The sequence below is a fragment of the Falco biarmicus genome, chromosome 3 (genome assembly GCF_023638135.1).
Source record: "Falco biarmicus isolate bFalBia1 chromosome 3, bFalBia1.pri, whole genome shotgun sequence".
NCBI classification, from domain to species: Eukaryota; Metazoa; Chordata; class Aves; order Falconiformes; family Falconidae; genus Falco; species Falco biarmicus.
Window position 1 is genome coordinate 40578155 of NC_079290.1, and position 21744 is coordinate 40599898.

Genomic DNA, 21744 nt, shown 5'->3' on the forward strand with positions numbered 1-21744 from the left:
GTCCTCTTCAGAGGACCTTCAGAGGAATCTGACTGCAGTAGTTCAAGTGGAGAGAAGATAATTTCTTGAAAATGTACTTTGGGAAGCCACAGTAGTCCCTATGACCTTCTCAGCTTTAGTGAATACTCCCCAACCAGTGCAGTATCTCTGCGCTACATTCTGTGACAAACACTTGAATGTCGTCTGATTTTCCTTTAGTTACCATCTTTATTTATGGGTGGATTTTTGTATTTAGATTATCTCCACCCCTAAGATCTGGAAAAAGTCAAAGGTACCTCTGCACCTTACAACAGTACTATGTACAACATTTCTGCCTGCCTTGTGTGCAGCATCAGAGGACAGTATTTTAAAAACTAGGTTGTCTCTTCAATCTGAAAACCATTTGTGAAGATGTTTCTAATGCCATTAACTTTTCAGCTAGAAAAGTACAAATTTAATGTAATTTTCAAACTCCTTCCTGCAGCCTGTGCCCTTCTGTTTTTTTATGGGACTGCACTGTTATGTGTAACAACTTGTCTGTGTACCTGCAAAGGAGCACCAAGAGACAACGATGGGGGAGAGAGAGGCTAAATAATCCCGTGGCCTAGATATGCCCAGGCCCATCTCCATAAACCCGGAGGAGTATAGGACACAACGGAAGGCAGGAGCCCAAACTGCAGACTCCCGGGAATGAACACGGTATCTGGGCCCTTACCAGGGCTCAGTCCCTGGTGTCCAGGTGTGAAACCCATCACCATGAGTCTTCCAGAGCATCTCTCAGGATCACCTTTCAGGTGCTGTCAAGGAGTGGAACACATGATGGCATGCAGGGGAAGAGCATTTTCAGATTGAACAGGACTCATTATAGGACTTAGGGGAGAAATCAAAAGCAGCAAAAGGGAGGGATTAGGTGATATGGAGGAGGGACAAGTGTGGGAAAACAGAGGGGCACAGGTATAAAAAGGTTGCATGAAATTGGCTAGTGGTTATGCTTGTCTGTGCCTGATCAGAGCAGTCTGTCCTGTCGTCTTACTAAATTAGTTTCTAACTCTTTCCTGGGCAAAGGCTCTGTGTCCATGTGTGTCTGATATCTGTGGACTTCCATCCTGCTCAGTCAGAGAAGGGAACAGGATGAAGGTTGATACTGTTGTCAGTGTTTATGTTAAGTTTTCTGGGTGTGTGTCTGATCTGTGTGGCCAGCTGTGTATGTATCTGTAAATATTTATGTATGGATGTGGCATACACGTGTGCTCTGTGTGCATGTGCCTACTGAGGGTGCATCTTTTGCCTCTTTATAAAATGAGCATTAACAATTAACATTGCATAAATGCATTTCTTTACAGTTATTATCTGTTTTTTATAAGGAAATAAATACGGGGAAAAGAAAGATTGACTGTAGGACAAGGTTAGCTTGAATTTTATTTTGAACAGGCAGAATTCCCTGCTGGAATTCAGCTGGCCTGACAGGTTGGTCAAAGTATATAAACTGCAGCAGTGTTGGGTTAAGTATTGGGGTTTGGGTTTTTTTTTACTTCTTGGATAATATGCTGAGATCCAGTGGCATTTCTTACTCCTGTTTGCCTCACTAATCAGTATTTTGCACCGTTACTGCAAATGTAGTATTCTGGAATACCTTCTAGCACTTCAGCAGTTTTAGGGTCCCCTCAAAACATTCTCCGTTGTTTTTTCCACAAATAATACAAAGTGCAGTGGTTTCCTTGCTCTGAAGGCCTTCCTTTAGATCTCTGCATGAATTGATTTCCTGTTTTCATCTTGCCTCAACCAGAATCAAGAATCCTATAATCCAATTAATTAATAGTTAATATTAAAAATATTTATCAGGTAAGTTAGTGAGGCGGAAAAAAGAAGCTGTGCCCTGAAAACTCCAAGGTCCCTTACAGAAGTTTTTGTGGTGTTACTTACTAACCGTCTTTTCTGCCTAAAAGGAACACTTTCAAAGCTGCTGAGCTTTTTCAGGCGTGTTGTACTAGTCTTTTGTTGCATGACAAAGCTGCTGCTTGGCTCACAAACTCTATTTCTTCTGAGTGTTATAGCATAGATTCTTTTTTTTATCTTACTAGCAGTACTGAGCCGTGAGACTGATCGAACGGGTAGACTTTAGAGTGAGGTATATTCAAAACCTCACAACCATGAAAGATACATTTAGTTGTAATAGTGGTTATATAGTATTATATGCAGTTACTTTAGAATAAAGGTGAAAGAGATGGTTTAACACTCTTGATACACATTTAATCAGCCAAAATGCTGCTCTACTGTAATATACCTTATTAAATTAGTCCAGTGGTAATAGTTACACAGTATAGCATGATGGAAAAATCGAAGTAACGGAGCCTCAAAAGGTCTGTTAAAAGAATATTACTGAAGTTATTCATCATATATAGAACTAAAGGATCAGACCAGTGTTCTGGTAGAATACTGTCAAAAATAACAGATCTTGGAAAATCACATCTGTCTAGAAATTACTGACTGTAATTTTCCATTCGGTAAAGGATTTTATTTATGAGTATGCCAAGATTATGCAAGGATAATACTGTATGGACGTTTCACGGATTTATAGGTGTTGTTCCTGAGCCATACATGCAGAAGCAACTGGACACAGTACGTTTCTGAGAGGAGAAAAATACAGTGGATGAGGTTGGTCTGCGATAGAAAATAGGAAAATGGTTACAGCTCTGCAACTATGTTCTGTCTTTCCTTGATCCTCTGGGTATGCAGCTGCTGTGGTTTCAAATGGTTTGGGCTTTGCAGGCAAAAGTGGCAAGGCTGAGGCAATGACTCCCTTGTTTACAGTCACAGGCCACATGAATGCTGGGGAATTGCCATGGTGAGGTTTACAGCCAATGTTTCTGTATAAGAGCTTGTTTGGGACATAAGGAGATCACTGCAGAAGCACATGGCCCCTTTGTGGATTGGTACTTGCTTCCAAGGGGACAGATTCCTTATGGAACTCTGATCTAGTGGGAAAGGAAGAAGTTTCTGATTAATTAGCTGGAGAAAGTGTAAGAGAAAATGGATGGAATTTCCTGGGACCTGATCGGGAGCAGGGTATTATCCAACATAAATGTTCCTTTTTTGCCACCTAATTCAGATTACTTGATTCAGTATTACACATTTCTCCTGCTTTCTGTGTAAATAAATACATTCTATGAAATAGAATGATAGGGGAATTTAAAAATACATGAAAGGCTAGATTTCTCCTGTTGAGAATGCCATTAGCACTTGTAAGATATTTAGATGATTTCTGAAGCTTAAACTACAGATCTCATTGTGTGCTTTAAATACTAGACATTTTAATGGCTCATTAAGCTAATATATGTATGAAAGAATAAAGGTTGCATTATTCTTAGTTGATCTACTGCAGTTTTAGAGACAAACGTATTATAGTATTCAATAGAACGAACTCAGCAGTCTCCTCCCCTTTGCTGAGATTAATTCACACACAGAAAAGGAATTGATAGGTATTTTATTCTGCTCTAGCCAAAGAGCTACATTGGAGACTCAAATAGAGTTAAAGACCATGTGGCTGAGTATGTATCACCAGCCATGTGCCATGTCCATTGGCACATTAGCGTGACTCGGTGTCAAACCAATGTTTTACCCCAGTGCATGAGACTTCCTTTAGCAGGAACAATGGTAACTTGGCGTGCTGTATAGCACTGACCATAGTCCATCTTGCTACCAGAAATGTATACTTCCTCACATTTTGACTTTACTAGATGTCTCTTGTTTTAACCGTGCTTTTACAGCCCATATGCCAAACTCCTGATGAAGTTATATGGAATTCTCCTTGGCTAAGATCAAGGCATTTAGATCAATTTAAAAAATCCATGCTGTTTACCTTTTAATTAATTTGAATGATCTTTATGGATTACATTTTATGTAAACAAAGATTTCCTGATAAAGATATGCAGAATGTATCCCTGAGTTACTGGCCAGATACTGATATCTCTGGTATACTGAGTAATGACTGACATTTGGCACCATTTTCTACGGAATTATCCCTAAGATACACAATTTCAGCTCAGATAACTGTATTTCCGTGAAATGGTTGTTAGAGACCTCTCAGAAACTTTGCTTGTTTAGATGTAATAATTTATTTATGTGTTTATTTACTTTGCTTAGTGTGCCAGGCACTAGGAACCAACAGCTTTGAAAATGTTCCCAGTGTGAAAATAAGGTCCTGGAAATACAATTCTCTGGCTCTGCTGACCAGCTAAATGTTGGCTGAACGTTGCATGTGTTTAGCAGACTGGGAGAAAGAGAATGGACTTGCAACAACTTTAAATATTGTGGAAACAAATAAGAGACATACCTACCTGTATTCTCTTCAAAAGTGACAGAGAAGATGCGCTGTAGTTTATACCGGAAACCCAGAAAATCTGAGATTCAGTTGAGTGGGTGAAACTGAATCTGGTGATATTATCAACCCAAGCTTCCTAATGAAAGGGGAATCATTCACTGTTGTTTAAAAGTGGGGTGTTGCTAGACTTCCTTAGATTTCTAACACTGTTTCAAATAGCTATTGTGACAGGCAATACTTCTGAACGTATGCACAATAGCGAAGTAGTTTGCCCTGATCAGACATACCACAATGAATGTCAAATTAATTTGCAAGATTAATAGACTCCTGGAATTGCAATTTTATTCATTCAGAGCTCTGGATACATTGCTGACAGTCCATGTGATTTAATTCTGCAGAAGTCATGATTACAAGTTCCAAGGAGAACAAGACATGCTGATTATCCAAAAATCACTTTCATTGTTAACTGTGGGGAAATACTGAGGTGAAACCTTTCTCACAGAAAGCAGAGATAGCTGCATATTTATGCAGTGGTGCCTCTTTAAATTTGTTTTTTCTTTTTTCATTTTCGTGGATGAGGGCTTAGACATGAAAAAGAGTAGCTACTTTTTTCTGTTAGTATTTAACACCATAGAATTGATAATTTTTTTAAGCTCTTTATTTCTTTTGATTACTGGGAATCTTATTTTGTCCTCCCCAAGAAATGTAGGTAACTTTTGATTTAGTTTTGAAATATTTTGTAGAAAAGTTAAGAGCTTTACTCCAGTCCTTACAAGGTAAACATACTTGTGGAACTTGCTTGAATTGATCAAACAGGCTTGCTTATATGGTCCTGATGAGAAGGGGTGTCAGGCAAGCAAGAGTGGGTAATAATTAAAGCAAAAGTTCAACTGTTGCTGTCATAAGAAACTTCTTGTTTTGGAGATGTAACATTTCATACCAGAATGAAATTTTTCTAGTCTATGTATGATGTAATTTACTGCCAGGTATATAAGCCTCATAGCAATTACAGTGATGCGCAGGTGTTAACACTTCAATTCTTCTGTATGCATGGGAAATGGTGTCCTGGTATATAACTTAATTAGAGCTGTGAGAACTGTGTGATCTTGCTCAAATGGTCATCAGACTTGCCACTGGAAGATGAGTCACAAATACAAGATGTTTCTATCATGTAGCATCCTGGTGAGGGACTGGAGAACTGAAGACACAGTTCCTTTCTAAAGAATGGTATATGTTTAAACCAACAGCAGTAAAAGATTAAAATTGAAGAAGTGGTAAATACAGGCAGTTCCTTGAGTGGCTGAGGTAATGAACTGTACTTCTTTATGGATCTGGGTTTTGTGGTTGGATGCCTTAGTGTTTAATAAGGTTGAAACATTTCCTGCATTGAGGCATTTACAGTGGCTCTTTTCACTGTAGATTATCCAGAGTCTAATTGGAGTAAAGTTCACTTTGAACCCTTTTCCTTAATGAATGCATTAAGTTGTAATAATCTCTTAAGAAGCTTTTTAAACATTAATAGCATGGATATGGGTACTTTACTGATACTTCAGTCAACAGCTCGTCTCTTGCCATTTAGTAGAAACAAATTGACATGGGAAGAGATCATGAAGAATACCTGTAAATTACCATCTGAAAGCTGTAACATAAGAGCAAAAATAAAAACAGATTTCTTCTGTGAAGTAAAACAATAGTTTCATTAGTAGTTTAGATAACAATGAGTGATAACAGAACTCAACCTGATTTTTTTGTATTAGGAATAGCTAAATGGTAATTTAGTAGAGATTAGCAGTAAACTGTTGCTGTGCTGGTTTCCAATGTGGGAAGGATGGTAATCTGTAGAAAATTTGAGGATGAAGAGTGAGAAATAACAAATAATACTTATTTATTGTAATGGAAAAATGTATTAATTTTGGCGCTGTTCATGTTTGGTTCATCTTTCTGCAAGTAAGAAGTATTTCATAGTTATAGTAGTTCAACATGATTAAATGCTTCTTAAAATAGAGATTAAAGCATTTGAATGCACATTGGTGATTAACAAATATTTTTGTCTCTCTGGCCTTGCTCCTTGTGGTTGTGTCTTCATTAGGGAGAAGAAAATATGCATTTAACTTAGTTCACCTGTAGCAACTAATACCAGATAAAATCCTCATTAAGACAGTCAGTTTTTGTAGTTTTAAACCAAGTTAAGAGCTTTGAGTAAACTCTTGTTCCCTGTGGGCCCTCTGGTGCTGTTGGCTAACAAATCTGCAGATTTTTTTCTCATCATCTGATTAACAGTGTCTATTTTTCACTTTATCAAGCATCAGTAACTTTGGGTGTCTATAAACAATGAAAATTCTCTGGCAAATCAGTTACCGTGAGCCAATAATGCAAATGGTTTATATTTTCATGGGGAATATGTAGACTTCTTGTTTGTGCAGTACTTTTCCCTCAAAAGCTGAAGAGTTTTGGACATGTAGAGCTCAATTTTGAATCATTTAGGTACTCAAAACTTCTATTAAAGCAGGTTCTCAATCTTCATTGGCTCATAGTGCCCTGATTAGTAGTAGTATTTTATTAACACATAATGACAAAATAGAAAAAGTCCTGGTGTGGATAAGGCAGGTACAGTTTTCCTAGATAACGAGTCATTATGGTTGGGTTTCAGGTTGATCAGGGCTTCTTGTATAATGTTGGTTATCTATAGATTATGGCTTTGAGAGGACTGATTAGAATTCAGTCTGGTTTCAAAAGCAAGCATTGGAAAATGCCCAAATGCCAGATCTGTGCTGGAGGTCAGGCTGTGCATCCCTCCGGCTGAGGCACCACGCTGCAGGTTTCTAGTTAGAGGACCGAGGTGAGAGCCATGTTCCCTTGGGTAATTCATGAGGACAGAAGAATAGACTCAGTCCCTTCCACCCCCAGCCAAGAGCCTGGTAGGCCCTTGAAGGAAGGACATAATTGAGGATAGCCTTTGATGCCCAGTCTGTGGGCTTTCAGTGACAATGTCAAAAATTCCCATTTTTCATTCTAGTGCAGAACAAAAATGAAAGTCAAAATCTCTGTATTTCTTGCAAGATGCAGTTATGATTTTGATTAGTGTTTTCATCATGAACTGATGAGGAGAAAGTAACTTTACATTTTGCAATTCTGGTATCATTTCAAGGTATGACTGAGGAGAAAATGGTGCTGAAATATTGAAAGGTGCCCGCTTGCTTACATAAAACTGATTTGAAAATTCAGTGTCCATTTATGAAGTTAATTTCAGTTGTGGATTCTGTGGTGCCCATAGATTTAAGCCTGCTGGTATTTCAGTGCTTGGATGAAAATGTGTAAGTACTACAAGTGCTGTTTGAAAGGTAATTTATTTTACTGGGGGAGTTTATTGGCTGACAGTCTAAAAATGAGTCAGCTCCATGAATATCTTAAAAGTTGATATTTCATTTGGAGAAAGCTACAGTTCAGAGAGTTAAGTAAGCAGACTCTTTTCTGAAGACCAGGGCCTGAAACTGGCCTGCTGTAATGACAGATAATTAATGAATTTTTTTGTAGACACTTTCACCATTTGCTTATGCAGGCAATTAAGGCCTGTGGCCTGTGAGGTATTCTGAAACCTTTAAAAAACACCCAACCCACTATATCACACAATATAGTCTATTTTTTCCTCTCCAGTTTCTCTCTTTAAGATAGAAGAATGGGCATGGGTTTCTAGAGACCAAAAAATGGTCTGAACAAATTGTACTCAACTTTTCATTTAGTTTTTTTCTACACTCAGTGAAAATTTGTATTTAGAGTCAGCAGAAACATGATTTAAGCCTATACAGTAAATTAAGGTTTAACATAATGATATCCTGACTATTTAGATTGTTTGCTTTACTAATATTGGTATTAGAAATGCTTGAAGGTTTCCTCTGAATAGAGGGTAGTACTTTTATGCTAACCTACTGGCATCTCAGTACTTTGTCAGTATGATCTCTGTGACCTGCTCTTTTCCTTGTCTACCACAAGTATTTCTTTCTTTAGGACCTAATTCCAACCACATATCACATTTGCAGCTTTGCGTAAAATAGTGTGCCTTCTTTCTAGCTGCATTTGTGTTTAGCTGCAGGTCAGATTGCACAAATAAAATAGTGGAGATTTTCTGTATTTTATTTTCTTGCTAGCATCAAGTCCATTCCTTCCTTAGGCTGCTGTGGAGCTGCGATTTGATGCCAGGGTTCTAGATACTTTTGTGGTTGGATGCCTTAGTGTTTTTGAAATAAGCCCCAGAAGAAAGAATAGAGGGGGAGGAGAAGATGGGAAAGGATGAAGTAGCTAGAACAGAAAGATCTCATAATCTCATGGCATGATCAAAGAGATTTTTAGCTGTGTCTGAACTACAGTGGTGTATCTTGGTCTGGTGACTGTCAGACTCAGCAATTACTGGAAAATGCTCCCACTCTTTCTCCTGCATGGCTTAGTCTCCTTTCTGTGCAGTCAAAATTTGCAGGGTCAGGGGACTTACACAAGGCCCAGGTCTTGCAGGATGGAACTGTAGGGCAGCTGGAATGTGCACCTAGAACTGCAGTTTTGGAGATACTTTTGGATACCATGGATAGATGTGTGGGCTGCTGATTGCTTGGTTATTGAATAACATATAGACCTCAAAATCCTTCCTTTCAAATGGATTTTCAGATCAATGCCAAGAAGAAGAGACTGACAGAAGCAATAAGGATGTGGGTTTTGATTTTAAGGAAAGAGGAGGTTGGGAATGTGTTTTAGGTGGAACAGGAAGACGGAATAAATTTAGATTTATGTACAGTGCTACACATTCAGAGAGGGAACCTCTAGATTAAAAGCTGAAAGGGGAGAGGTTCTGCAATGCAGTGGACTTTCTTGAGATAAGCACAGTGGGTTTGTGATGCTGAAGTGTGCCTCTAAGCTCTCTCATAGTAACCAATCAGCATGCTCACCAAAGGGCCGAGCTTGGTCCTCCATTTTTGTTTCATTGTAATACTGTTCAGATGTAGACATTTAAGAATATTTTCCTGTTTTGAAGATGTGGAAATCGTATTCCCTATTTTCTGAATGTTAAAGATGCTCTATTGTAGTTGCATTTGCAGCAAAACTTCGCCTGTAAAAATTGTTATTTCCATGACTCATCTTGAAGGAGAAAAGTAGCTACTACAACTTACATTTTCTCTCTCAGTTTTTTATAAAAGAATTGGTCCACTTTAGGCAAAAAGGTGCTGGGGTCCAAGCTAGGTTGTTGATGACTAGTAAGTTGAACAAGAGATTGATTTATCCACCACCTCTGAATATTAGGCTGAGGTACCTAGGCTTAACTATGCAAAAAAAGGCTGCTAAATCTTTCCATGCTTCTGCTTTCCATACTGCAGGCAATAATGTTTACTCACCCTTGTAAAGTCATTTGAAGTCTTGTATCTATGACAGTGTGAGTAGTAATTCGCAGTAATGCTGGACAGAGAGTGAAAAAAAAAGAAAAGGCTTAAAGCACTGTTTGTTTTTGGTTTTGTTTTTGTTTTTTTTTAAATAATGGTTTCTGACTTTATTTGCATAGCCAAATGATCTATTTCTGTACACATTGTCTGCCAGGGATCCCTGTATAATATTGTCAAGTAATGAAATCTAAAGACACTATGGATTATTGTTTTGGTATATGTGCAATGTTCAATGTAAAGTGGTTTCATGCAGAGAACTGAAATGAGACACAGATGATTCATTTACACATTTATTTACTATCCTGCTTATTCTATCAGACTGAAATGGAGAACAATGCATTTATTTTACAGACATTTGACATAAATTAAACAGATATTTTGATGTTGAACAATTGTACAGACTACAACATGCATATTAATATGTAGATTGGTGCAGAAATATTTAGTTGATCACCAAAATCTAATACGACAAAAATAATAATCACATTTCCTTTTTTAGGAAGTTAAAATGCAGCTGATATGGAGACACTGATAAGAATACCACTAAATGTGAGAAGTTATTTGTCTAATGGAATCAGATGGTTAGCAGATAAAATAAAGCTATTGTCAAACATTCTTATCTACAAAAAGAAATTAAATCAAAATGTTTCTAACAAATACAATAATAATGAAAAAAAGCATGATTGATGCAATTACCATTGCAAAATGCCCTATTATTCCCCTGCCCCACCCCCAAATACAAACAACGCATGAAGCAAAAGCAGCATATTCTCCCACAAAATGTCTGGGGCATTTTGTAAAGGCAGATGAATGAGATTAGACGAGACTTATCACATATGCTTTTATCTCCTAGTGACAGTTCTTTTAAAGAAAGATATTAATATAGCAATTTATGATGAATGTTGCTAATCCTGTAAAATTGAACAATAGTGAAGACACTGCTATTGCGCCAAGAGAACTTGAAAAAATACGGTTGTGCTTTTTTTGTTTGCAGCATTCAGAGCATTCACAGAGGAATACAAAGTAAAGTTCATTAAACTCAATAAAACTAATAATAGTCATGCTACCGTATCTATGAAACTAACACAGTAATAACTTATAAACATGAATTAGTACATATTTTTAGTTGATATTTACAGTGATCTTAAAGCAATAGGCTATGTATTCAACTCAGGTTCTTTGTACACTAATCCCTCCATGTTTCAGCTTATCAGCATGGCTCCTTTGACTTTTGAAATCGTTATATAGGTAAAACTCTGCATAACTCTTTGAAAATTTAGAGGTATAAATCCAGAACTCTGCATCCTAGCAGAAGTACCCATGATTGTCCCCAACAGTGTTTTTTTCTTTTTTTCATTTTGTAATATGTGTTAGAAACTGTTCTTTTGCCAAAAGCTGTAATATATTGCTCCATCCTTCAGTTTCAGGCAGAATTCCCATTGGCGTTCTGCTTAAGGACTTCAAGAACAAGCATAAATGTTTCATTTTCTGAACCTCCACTGAGAGGTGCTATCTGAGCAAAACTTAGAGCAAAAATATCAGTGTAAGACATATGTCCTTCATCTGGAAATCGTTAGAAAAAGTAACATAAGGAATAGGCTTTTTGTTTCTTGCATTACCTTTTACAAGATATGTCCTAGATATCAGAGCAACTAAGCATACAATCAAAACCCTACTAGCGTGTGCACACACACAAAAAATTTAAATAAATTTCAACTGATGAACCAAATGGAAAGATATCTAGACATGGTAAATCAGCACAAAATACTCAAGCTGGTCTTCTGATCCTCCATCACTGTTTAGCCATTTGCACAGCCATTTCCTTTTATTTATACCAGTTTAAACTAAGAGTTACTGTTAAGTGAAATAGGGCTGCTTGCAGTCAGTTTAATCATTTCACTGATTTAATGATTTTGAAGTGAGAGTTGATCTAGTGCTGTCTGTACTGTCTTAATCAACTGTAACACCAACTTTAAGGTAAATTGACTATAGAAATATGCAGTATTTAAGAGTGTGGTCCAAACTGCAAACAACAACTATCCAAGGGTTATCAAGAATTTATTGTTTAGATGCTTCCATGTGGGTTAAGTTGGAGAACACACTGGGGACAATTTAATCTGTGGCTATATATTGCTTTTTTTGTACAATACTACTGAGCACAGTGGCAAAATTTGCATGAGTAAGGGATTTAGCCAATACTACATGGACTGGAGGTAAAACCCATGGTGGAGATAGTGTACATCTGCATTAGCAAGTACTACAACATCATAGAAGCTGATTTGTTGAGGAAAATGGTTTGTGCTGACCATTTACTCTATGTGTATCAGGGGTACTATTTAGGATTAGCTGTACTCTGGTACTGAGGCCATAGTGAATCGTACTGGTTGCAGCACAGGAGGTGCCCTCATGGAACAAGTTTTCTGGCTCAGCTTCATCTAAAAGTAATCCAGTTTGCATGGTCCAGGATTTCTCCATGATGTGAACCAAAGCATGAGAAGCAGGGACAGCTGAGAGATTCACGTCAGGAGAGCTCTCCTAATTTCCACTAAGGTGCCAGCATAGATATAGCCATAGACTTCCAGATTTAGAAGTATATGTTACTCCTGCTGATGTTAGATATGTATTTAAATACTCATTTGAGGTAAAAAATCACCCTAATGAAATTAGTTACCCAGACTGCTTTTAGATTCAGGGTTTACATTAACCACAGGACTACAATGTCTAATGTAACAACATGTCACCATACTGTTTGGTTCATAGACATAATTAGGATAATCTTATCTTTTTGAATTAAGTGTTAGCTAATAGCATGTTGTTTGGCTACTTTTGATTAAAAAGAGCAATAATATTTGTGTGCTACTTCCTTGTTCTACAATCGGATCCATCTGGATCTGTGTTAGGTGTCCGAAAATTAAACAGTAATCCATAGTAGTATAGGACTATAAGGTATCACTGCTCTTTTGGAAGAAATCTCCATTGTACTGAAGGGTAATACTTCTTAAACATCGTAACACAACATTTTCAAAAAATATTATTTAAACCTGCAACAGAACAAATACAAAGACAAGTATGTTACTCTGCCTGGAGATGTCACGTGGTGTATTATTACTGAACAAGAAACCATCACACAATGCAAACAATTTTGTCTCTGCCTGCCAGTGACCTAACCTTTCTTCATTAAGGAAACGGATAGAGTAGCTGCAAAGGATTTGGCTCCCAGAACACCTGATCTGTTTTAGAATATAAAAGCATTTCAGCTGGAGTTTAAACTGAGTACCACTAAATAATAAAAATGTATTGGACAAGAGACAAATATTTGCACTTATTCTGATAGCTCTCTTAACATTTAGCAGTCAACTGCTTTTACAAAAGCATTTTGCAAAAGCACTGAACAAATGCACTGAAACATCTTGCAGGTTGAGATGGACCCTGGAGGAGCTGAGCTTTTTAAAACTAGAAAACACATGAAGCTGTGAGATGGTACAGCTGCAACAATAACAGAGAAATGACACTCAGTTCTTGCTCCTTGATTCAAATGCAATAGAATCCATCTGGACATTTGCACTGGGCTACCAAAATGCTTTCCTGATAAACAAGACACACCTATCATTCTGTTTGGTGGCTTGCCTTCTGATTGCTCCTGAGAAGAAAAGGAAGTTGGTATTTGGAAGGCAACGAGAAGGGATCCAAAGATCAACAAAGATAAGAACACACAGTGTCTTATTTTTCAGGGAAGTCTTCTGAAAAACGATTACAGATCAGGTGTTCATGTAGCAGGTGAGTAGGTAATAATATCACTGGAAACTTCAGTAGAGACCCATTGGTTCTAGGATAAAAATTAAGATGGCGTAGGACTGGAATTAAATCTTCTGCTACTGGCATTTTTACTTCATTAAGTGTGAACAAGGACTATTTTATATATGTTTTATTATACCTCTTGTTTATATAGTGTATTAAAACATGCCTTGTTTACTTACAGTTTTCTGTCTTTCTTCCCCCTTTGCTGTATTTGCATTTCTTGCTTGATCTGTGCTGGTTACTTTGAAAAAAAACACATTTCTTGCATTTTTTTGCTTTTAAAATATGTTTTGCATGATCAAAATGTTAAACTTTGTTTTCTATCCAAATGATTAAAAAATTATATGAATGGAAAAAATCCCCAGTCAGGTAGGCCCTGGACATTTTTACCAGGCTGACTGTATTTGCAATAGGGCTTGAAGAAGACAACTGGCTTTTGTACTGGACTGAGGTTGAGAGATGAGGTTGAAGGAATTAATTAAATAATTCAGGGTAAACATTTTTTCAAACAGATCTAAGGAAACAGAAGTTTAGTCTACATATAGAAGAAAAAGACCTATGTTTAAAATAACTAGTTGTTCTTCAAGTTGCCAGGTGTTACCTGTTAGAAAAAGACTGAAGAAGCCAATGGTCATTTTGATTTATGTACATTATAGGCAAAAATACAATTTTCTGTATGCACATTTGTTTACATAATATTGTGCTAAAAAGCTCTTCAAGTCAGTTGCTCTAGTGTTAGATCAGATATCACCTCTCTAACATCATTTATGTTTGAATTTTGAGACCAATTTTGAAGTGAGGACACAGTGCATTAGATTGGTGCATTAGCACAGAGGCTCCTATGTTCTATACATTAAAAGGCCTTTTGTGTTTTTATTTAAAAAAGTGTATTTTATATAAATTCTGTAGTGCAATAACTTCCTATACCATGTTACATTCTTTACGTTATATGCTTTCGCTGTAAACAGCTTTCCTGTGTGAACTTCCTTTGCAGTTTGTGCGATATATTATTCCCCCCACCCTAGATTTGGATTAACCTGATTATTTACTCAAAAATTGTTCAATCATTCTGTGAACATCTTTTAAATGTGTACATTTGGTATCATCATTGAAAAGGAATTAAAACTTTGACTCAGGATCCTGCAGTTAGTATAAAATATAAAAAATAGATTGATTGCAAAGCTATCTCCCTGAACAATCTTGTTTTCCAGCGATACAAAGAGTCAGACCCCTTTCAGGGGCACAGGGGAGTCACTTCATCCTAACACTCCTTAAATTGTCTTGAAATTCCACAACTGTTGGAGACTGACTCCAGAACTTAAAAACAACCATCCCGTTACTGTGGGTGAATGGGTAGTAAGTCTGAAATGGCTTTAAAGCTTAAGAAAAACAGAAAAATATACTCAGGTAATTTTGCATAATTTGCTACATAGCAATTCAGGATGAATGAAGTGATCCTGGACTGCACTTCTTACACCTGCTCTACTGGAATGAAAGCTAGGTCCAGTCATGCAACTGCTGAAGGAAATGTTTTAATCAGGAATTACACATGAGCTAGGCATTCAGGAGTGTATCCTGTGTATGCAGTCAAGACTGGGAAAACCAAATATCTCAACCTGTGCTTCTGGAAATAATATTCAGCATAGTCAAAATTATATAATGATATTATACCAAAAGCACTTCTAAAGCTTGATCCTTTTGCTTTCAAGATTTCAAAAAAATACATCTGTTAGTAAAGAGAATTGCATTTCTTTTGCTTGTACAATTTAAAAATAAATGTGCTCCTCTGAAAAAATTTAAAATACTGCACTCAGTAAGGGCCTGGTCTCCTCATCTGATTTATACAGTTAAAGCTCCTGTTGATTTTCATCAAGAGAGGGAGAGACTCTTGCCATCCTCATTTATATTTCCGTCAGTCCCTTTTTCCGTCAGAGTCGCATTGGTTTCAGGGGAAATTCATCTGCACAAGGATTTGAGGCCTTGATTTTACCACTATTGAATTTTTAGTGATTTTAATTGGGTGGAATCAGATTCGTATAACGTTCAGCTCAGGAGAGCTTAAGGAATCAAATCTTTGCTCCTGCAGTATGTTCCCTCCCTTTCCACCAAGTGGCACAGATCTGAGGGGGCTTTTCCAAAGCATAAGGTTCACCTGGGAGAAAAAGCACACAGAAGGAACATGACACAGACCTCATTCTTGCCAGAACCACATCATTATCTAGAATGGGAATTTTCTGTGGATCCGGAGCATGGGATCAGGTCCCATTTGGACTTAATTTGGTCTTCATTAGTTCACTAGGATGTAAAGGCAGATCGAACAGGCCCATGTGATTTCATAAAACTGCACATAGAAAATACAGACCAACATTTTAGGCATATAAAAATTGACTGGCATTAAGTTTTAGTCACTGAAAATATCTAGGAACTAAAAGAAGATTAATGACTATAAAATACTCTAAGAGCTAAGTTTTGGAACAGTGAGACATACCATGATTGAAAAATGTTAAGCAGAATGCCATATAAATAGGTAAAACTGAATGCGGCAACAAGTTGCAATGAACTGCAACTAAGGACAAAAAAAATTCCATATTTATTTTGAGAATTAATGACCAGACATTGTTTGGAAAGAATAATGTTATATTCCAGTTTTTCAAATGACTGATGAGACACCTCAACATTACCTTGTTATAGAAATCAGAAAACTTATGGAAATATAGAAAACCTTTTTAAATACAAAAACAAAAACAAAGGATTGTGCTGTGCTTGTATTTGGCCCAGCCACCAGAACCCATATTTTTGAGCTTTTCAAACTTGCCTCTTTTCTATGAGCCAGGCTCAAGTGAGGTCTGTGGCATCAGCCCAGCCATTTCAAGCAGAGGGTAATGCTGCAGAAAAAATGCTTGCTTTTTTACATGAAATGCATTAGATGCCTGATTTTTAATTGACATTTAAATGACAGAAAATGACACATAAGTAAAAATTAACCTGGGTCCACTATTGAAAGTACAAGCTTGCTGATACACACCACGCTTTGGTTGGTCTAAAGTGCTTTTAAGGCTTCCATTCTTGCTGTCTCAGTGTCTTCGCAATGCTTGCTGTTGCAACACTGACCTGGAAGAAGCATTTGCTCCCTGCTGTGTATGGGGCAGTGAGAAGTCCCATCTCCATCAACAAGCCCATGGAGCAGCAGGGAACGGAAGCTACGATTTCTAAATGCCTCCTCAGATTTTTAAGCGCTGGACCCTCTTGCTATTAGCTTTGAGGCTGGACTGTTGCTCTTACAAAACTGTTGTAAGGGAGTACCCCAATTTCAGCAGAAATCACAGCACGGAAAAAAATATCTGCATTCTGTTTTCCTAAAAGAAAAAAGAACATTTTGTAGGACATGCCTGTGTAGCTGCATGCATACCTTTGCTTATGATTTGGATTATTGGACTGAATAAACTTTTCATGATTTAGGGAATTAATCTATAGGGGTTTTTTATGTTACGGAATAGGAAGCTATTGTTGCTGGATAAAAAAATGATAGCTTTTTTCAGACAGTGTTTAGACTGATACTTTGTAATGAAGGCTTTAGTTCAGCATCTTTCTTCTACAAAGCTGGAGCATATCAGAGAAACCAAAGATGCTTTGGCAGTTGTCGATGGAATGATTGACATTTCCCTTTATTTAGTTATAGGGAAAAGCCTATACTCCGTTTTGGAACAGCTGTGGGAGGATGAGTTGGGGCAAAGTCGGTGAGTCAGGTGATACCTTCTGTCAGTCCAAATGATTGAACTGAAAGATACAGACAAGCTTCGGGGCATGGAGGACCTGGGCCAAATCACATGTACTTGAAGCCTGCTTTTTCCAGCTATATGATTTGTGATAATAAAAGGTAGTACTTCCCCCTACAAAGCTTGTCTCTCGTGTCCTTACACCATAACAGCTTCAACAACATTGCCGTTATTGAAGTATGGGCACCCATGTGAAGAAAATTGGAAAGTGAGCTCAAAGATCATGTAGAAGCAAATATTGTTAAAGCAAAGGAAACAAAGAATGTGGGTAATATTCTTTTAATACCAAGTTAAAATAAATATTCTAAGCAATTGAGAAGTTTAGGATGTGTCTATATAGCCATTTGGCACTATTTATTGCCACAGAAATAACTCTGGGTTTTTATTTTAAAATGGAACATTTTTTTTCTTTGTTGTGAAATGTTGGCAGTTTTCTATAAAAATATCGAATGCTTCAAGATCTGGTCATTAAATCTTTGCTTTTCCTCACAGGATCATTAATTAAACTGACAAATGCAATAACTAAAGTTATGCAGATAAAAAATCATGATTTACAGCACAGATAAACTAAAATACTATAGTCCTTAATTAATATACTCATGAGCTTTTTAACAGAAAGCAAGATATGTGAGATGCTTTAAGTAGAAGTTGCAATTTTGCAACATAAGTCTGTACAAAACCTCCAGGCAGCACGCTGTGAAGGAAGTACCTGTGTCCCAGGAAATGCTTTTTCCATAAATCCTTGTTAACAGTAGCTTTCCCCCAACCCCAAACTATTTACAAATATATGCGTTTTGCAAGCTCAAAGCACCTTGTTTCACATCTTTATGAATGCATGCATTGACATTTCACCCTTTCATGTGCAAATTCTAAAATTCATTGTAACCAAGAAAAAAAAAAAGTTAAAAGAGTTCAAAATCTGTCTACAATTGTAAGTGAAAGGATCAAAAATGTCAGATGTTGCAGAACACTGGCTCCTAACAGAGCTCTCTTTATTTTATTTACTGCTCTTGAGTCATTTTTTTCCCATTTTTTCAGTTTGTTACAAAAAGCAGTCTTTTTTTTAAATTAAACAGTATTTAAACTAAACAACTCTTCATGCCATGCAAAAATAACATTTTATGCACTTTTTTGAGGCTTTTCATGTTTTAGTTCATAGGCATTACTAACTGTGTTTTAAGAAAAGGTATTTTTATTGCTTTTGAAACTAGTCACATGCTAGTTTCACGTGTGGGACAGTAACCAGTTTCTCCAGGACTTGAATGAATTTCTGGGGCAAATAAATGGTTTTCCATTTTGTGACCTTCTTGGTTACTGTCTTGCTTTACCTCACCCACAGCATGGTAAATGTCTTGAGTACAGTTGTGGCTCATGCTTTTGGGTGAAGAGCTGACCTGTGGCTCCTCTGTTAAATGGTTGCCATCACTGTGTTTATCCCCACAGCAATTTGTCTTGATATCCTGCTGCTTTTCATGTTTTATACCATGTAACTCCATAAACTCTTCTTCTTCTCCAGTGTCTATTTCAGTGAAGCTCCTCCTCTCTCTTGAAGGGAAAGTGAAAATCTTTTGTTTGGGAAAGAGAGGGGACGACTTTTTAGCAGGTCCCTGACAAAGCGCTGATGCGTCAGCACCAAGTAAGGGTCGTTCGCTTTGGGGTGAATTTTCTTCTAGGAGAATGGTGCTGATGTGCTGAGGGGTGCCCTGTGTGAAGTCTGCTCCTGCTGTTACTGGCAGTGGCCTTGCAGTGCTCGGTGGAGTTTGTGGAGCACCGCCTCTATTGTCTTTAAAATTAACTTTAAGGGATCTAGATTTTAATGGGTTGCTACCTTTCAGGGAACTTTTGGGGCTTTCCATGGAAGCATCAAAATGCAAATGACCATGCAGAACAGTTTGGGACCCACTGCCATCACTAGTAACAGCTCTGTTGATTGGATTATAGTCAAAGGTGACATCGGTTGGAGAAAATATTTGGTCTTTCGTGAATGGTATAAACTGAGAACTCCTTACTCTTTGGTTGTCTTCCGGGTTAACAGCATCAGCTTGAAATCTCATTTGCAAATGAGAGCCAGGAAACAGAGAAAGGGGAGACCTCTCCGTTTCCGTGAAGTCAGTCGCACAACTGGCAAAACTGTCGATACTGGATGTGCTTCTTATGTCCGTTATGATGTCCATAGGTCCAGCTGGCAATGAGTCTCTCTGACCTACAACTTCTTCCATTTCTATTTCTTCTTCGTACACAGGTGGCTTTGCTGACTGGTCTTGATAACCAGCATTAAGATTAGGCTGAGACTGAGTTTTAGTAATTTCATTATACAACATCTCCAGTTTTTGGGCACTGAGGTGCTGTGGGCTGGAGGATGCTGCAGCATTGTTTAATTGCTCATGGGAGTCTTGTTGACTAACTTCTTGGTATTTGTTCTCATAAGATTTGTTTGAACTTGTTTCAGATATTGTCCTTCTGGCCCATTTCCACCGGCTTGGGGATAGGTGGTTGTCATCAGGTGTCTCCTTTGGATTGACTGTTTCTCCAGGCTTACCTGAATCTACTGCTACATCTATCATTTCCATGCTGCGAGCAAAGGCATCTTTCAGGTTCATGGAGACAATACTGCCATTTCTTTTAGCTCTCTCAAGTGCTTCTCTCCTCTTAATTGCCTTCTCCTGTCTTTTCTGCTCTTTATAAAACTCTGAGAAATTGTTCACAATAATTGGTATGGGCAGGGCTATGACCAGCACTCCAGCAATACAGCAAAGTCCTCCAACTATTTTACCTAGTAAAGTCTTAGGATAAATGTCACCGTATCCTACAGTAGTCATAGTGATTGTTGCCCACCAGAATGATGCAGGGATACTGGTAAATTTTGTAGCATCTTCATCCTTTTCAGCGAAGAATACGAGACTTGAAAATATCATTATTCCCATAGCTAAAAATAGTATCAACAAGCCCAATTCATTGTAACTCCGCCTGAGTGTAAAACCTAAAGACTGAAGGCCTGTTGAATGTCTGGCGAGTTTAAGAATCCTTAGGATCCTCATAATACGAAATATCTGAACCACACGTCTGACATTTTGAAACTGCAGGACGCTTTTATTGGACTCTGTGAGGAAAATGGTGACATAGTATGGCAAGATAGCCAGTAAGTCAATGACATTTAACGGGCCTTTGAAGAACTTCCACTTATTTGGTGAGGACAGAAAACGCAAAAGGTACTCCATGGTAAACCAAGCAATACACACAGCTTCAACGTGTGCTAGCTGAGGGTTGTCATTTGGCTGCCCAAATTCATCTATTTCTTGAAGCTCTGGTAGTGTGTTAAGAGACAAAGCAATAGTGGACAGTACGATGAACAGAATGGACACTATGGCCAAAATCTGTAAAACAAAATAAACAGTGTTTTGGTTAGACTGATACAGGTGTATTTATCAGGGCTTGCTTACATCCTTTCAAATGTGCATGTGTCAAGACTCAGAATGGTGGAAGCTGCTTTGGCTGCTGCATTCATTATTTTGTTCTAATGTTTTGATTTTTGCACAGAGAGAAAACATTAGAATCATCTTAGACACAGTCAAAACCTGATAGTTTTACTGCCTGCAGTAAGCCAATTCATTTCAGAAAGCAAGCCATGACTGGTCTTATGATTTTTAATTACAATGGGAGACGATACTTATTATTGCAAGTTACCAAGTGAAGGATATAAAGTTCCTGCTAATGTGCAGAACGTTATTGATTTTCTGCATTAAGTGTAATTATGTAAAACTTCACAGAGTGTGGAGAAGTGCCTGGGAATTACCGTGTGTAAAGCTGTCAATTTAGTACTACATAGTGCACACCTTCCTAGCCATGTGTAAATTTACAAGCCAAAAGTCAAAGTTTAGAAAAATAAACAAGAAACATTGTTCAGGAGAGCAGTCTTGCTGAATTGTCACGTCTAGACAAATTTCAGGTGCTACAATAATTGAAGATACTGGCCCTGAATTAGATTGAGAGCAAAATGCAGTAGTATGAAGGTGAACCCAGTTTCTCATCATGATTAAAATGTGTAAGTAGGTGAACGCTTCCTAGAAATATTTCAATTTCTGTCTCAAGAGGTAAGTTTTCTGAAATATTTTGTCATTCATTTTTATAAAGTTAAGGCACCTCCATACCTCACAGCCTTCCATTTTGCCTGGAATAGTTGGTCATTCTCATTTATAGAACCAATATTAGGAGAAAAGAAATGAACCTATCAGAGAACCTAATGCTTTTACTACAAAGTTTAGTTATTTATACTCAAAAGAATATAGGCAGTTTCGAGATAGTGTGTGAAATGTTACAGTGATGCAAAATTATTATAAAACTTTACTTGGAAAAAATACATTGTTTTGGTTAGAAGTCTTAAGAAAACCCAGGTTTCTATTAGAAATTCTAAAATTGTTTTCTGTTTTGAATCTCAATTTAAGCTAAT

At 37.4% G+C, this 21744-nt stretch overlaps 1 protein-coding gene across 1 annotated transcript in view; it reads right to left on the minus strand.

Moving 5' to 3' along the window:
- Positions 1-10016: 10016 nt before the first annotated feature.
- Positions 10017-21744, minus strand: part of KCNB2 (potassium voltage-gated channel subfamily B member 2) — a 204699-nt gene continuing 192971 nt past the window's right edge. The window contains exon 3 of the mRNA XM_056333337.1: positions 10017-20671. Coding sequence (XP_056189312.1) covers positions 18509-20671 — 2163 coding nt within the window. The 3' untranslated portion in view covers positions 10017-18508. The remainder of the gene's footprint in view (positions 20672-21744) is intronic.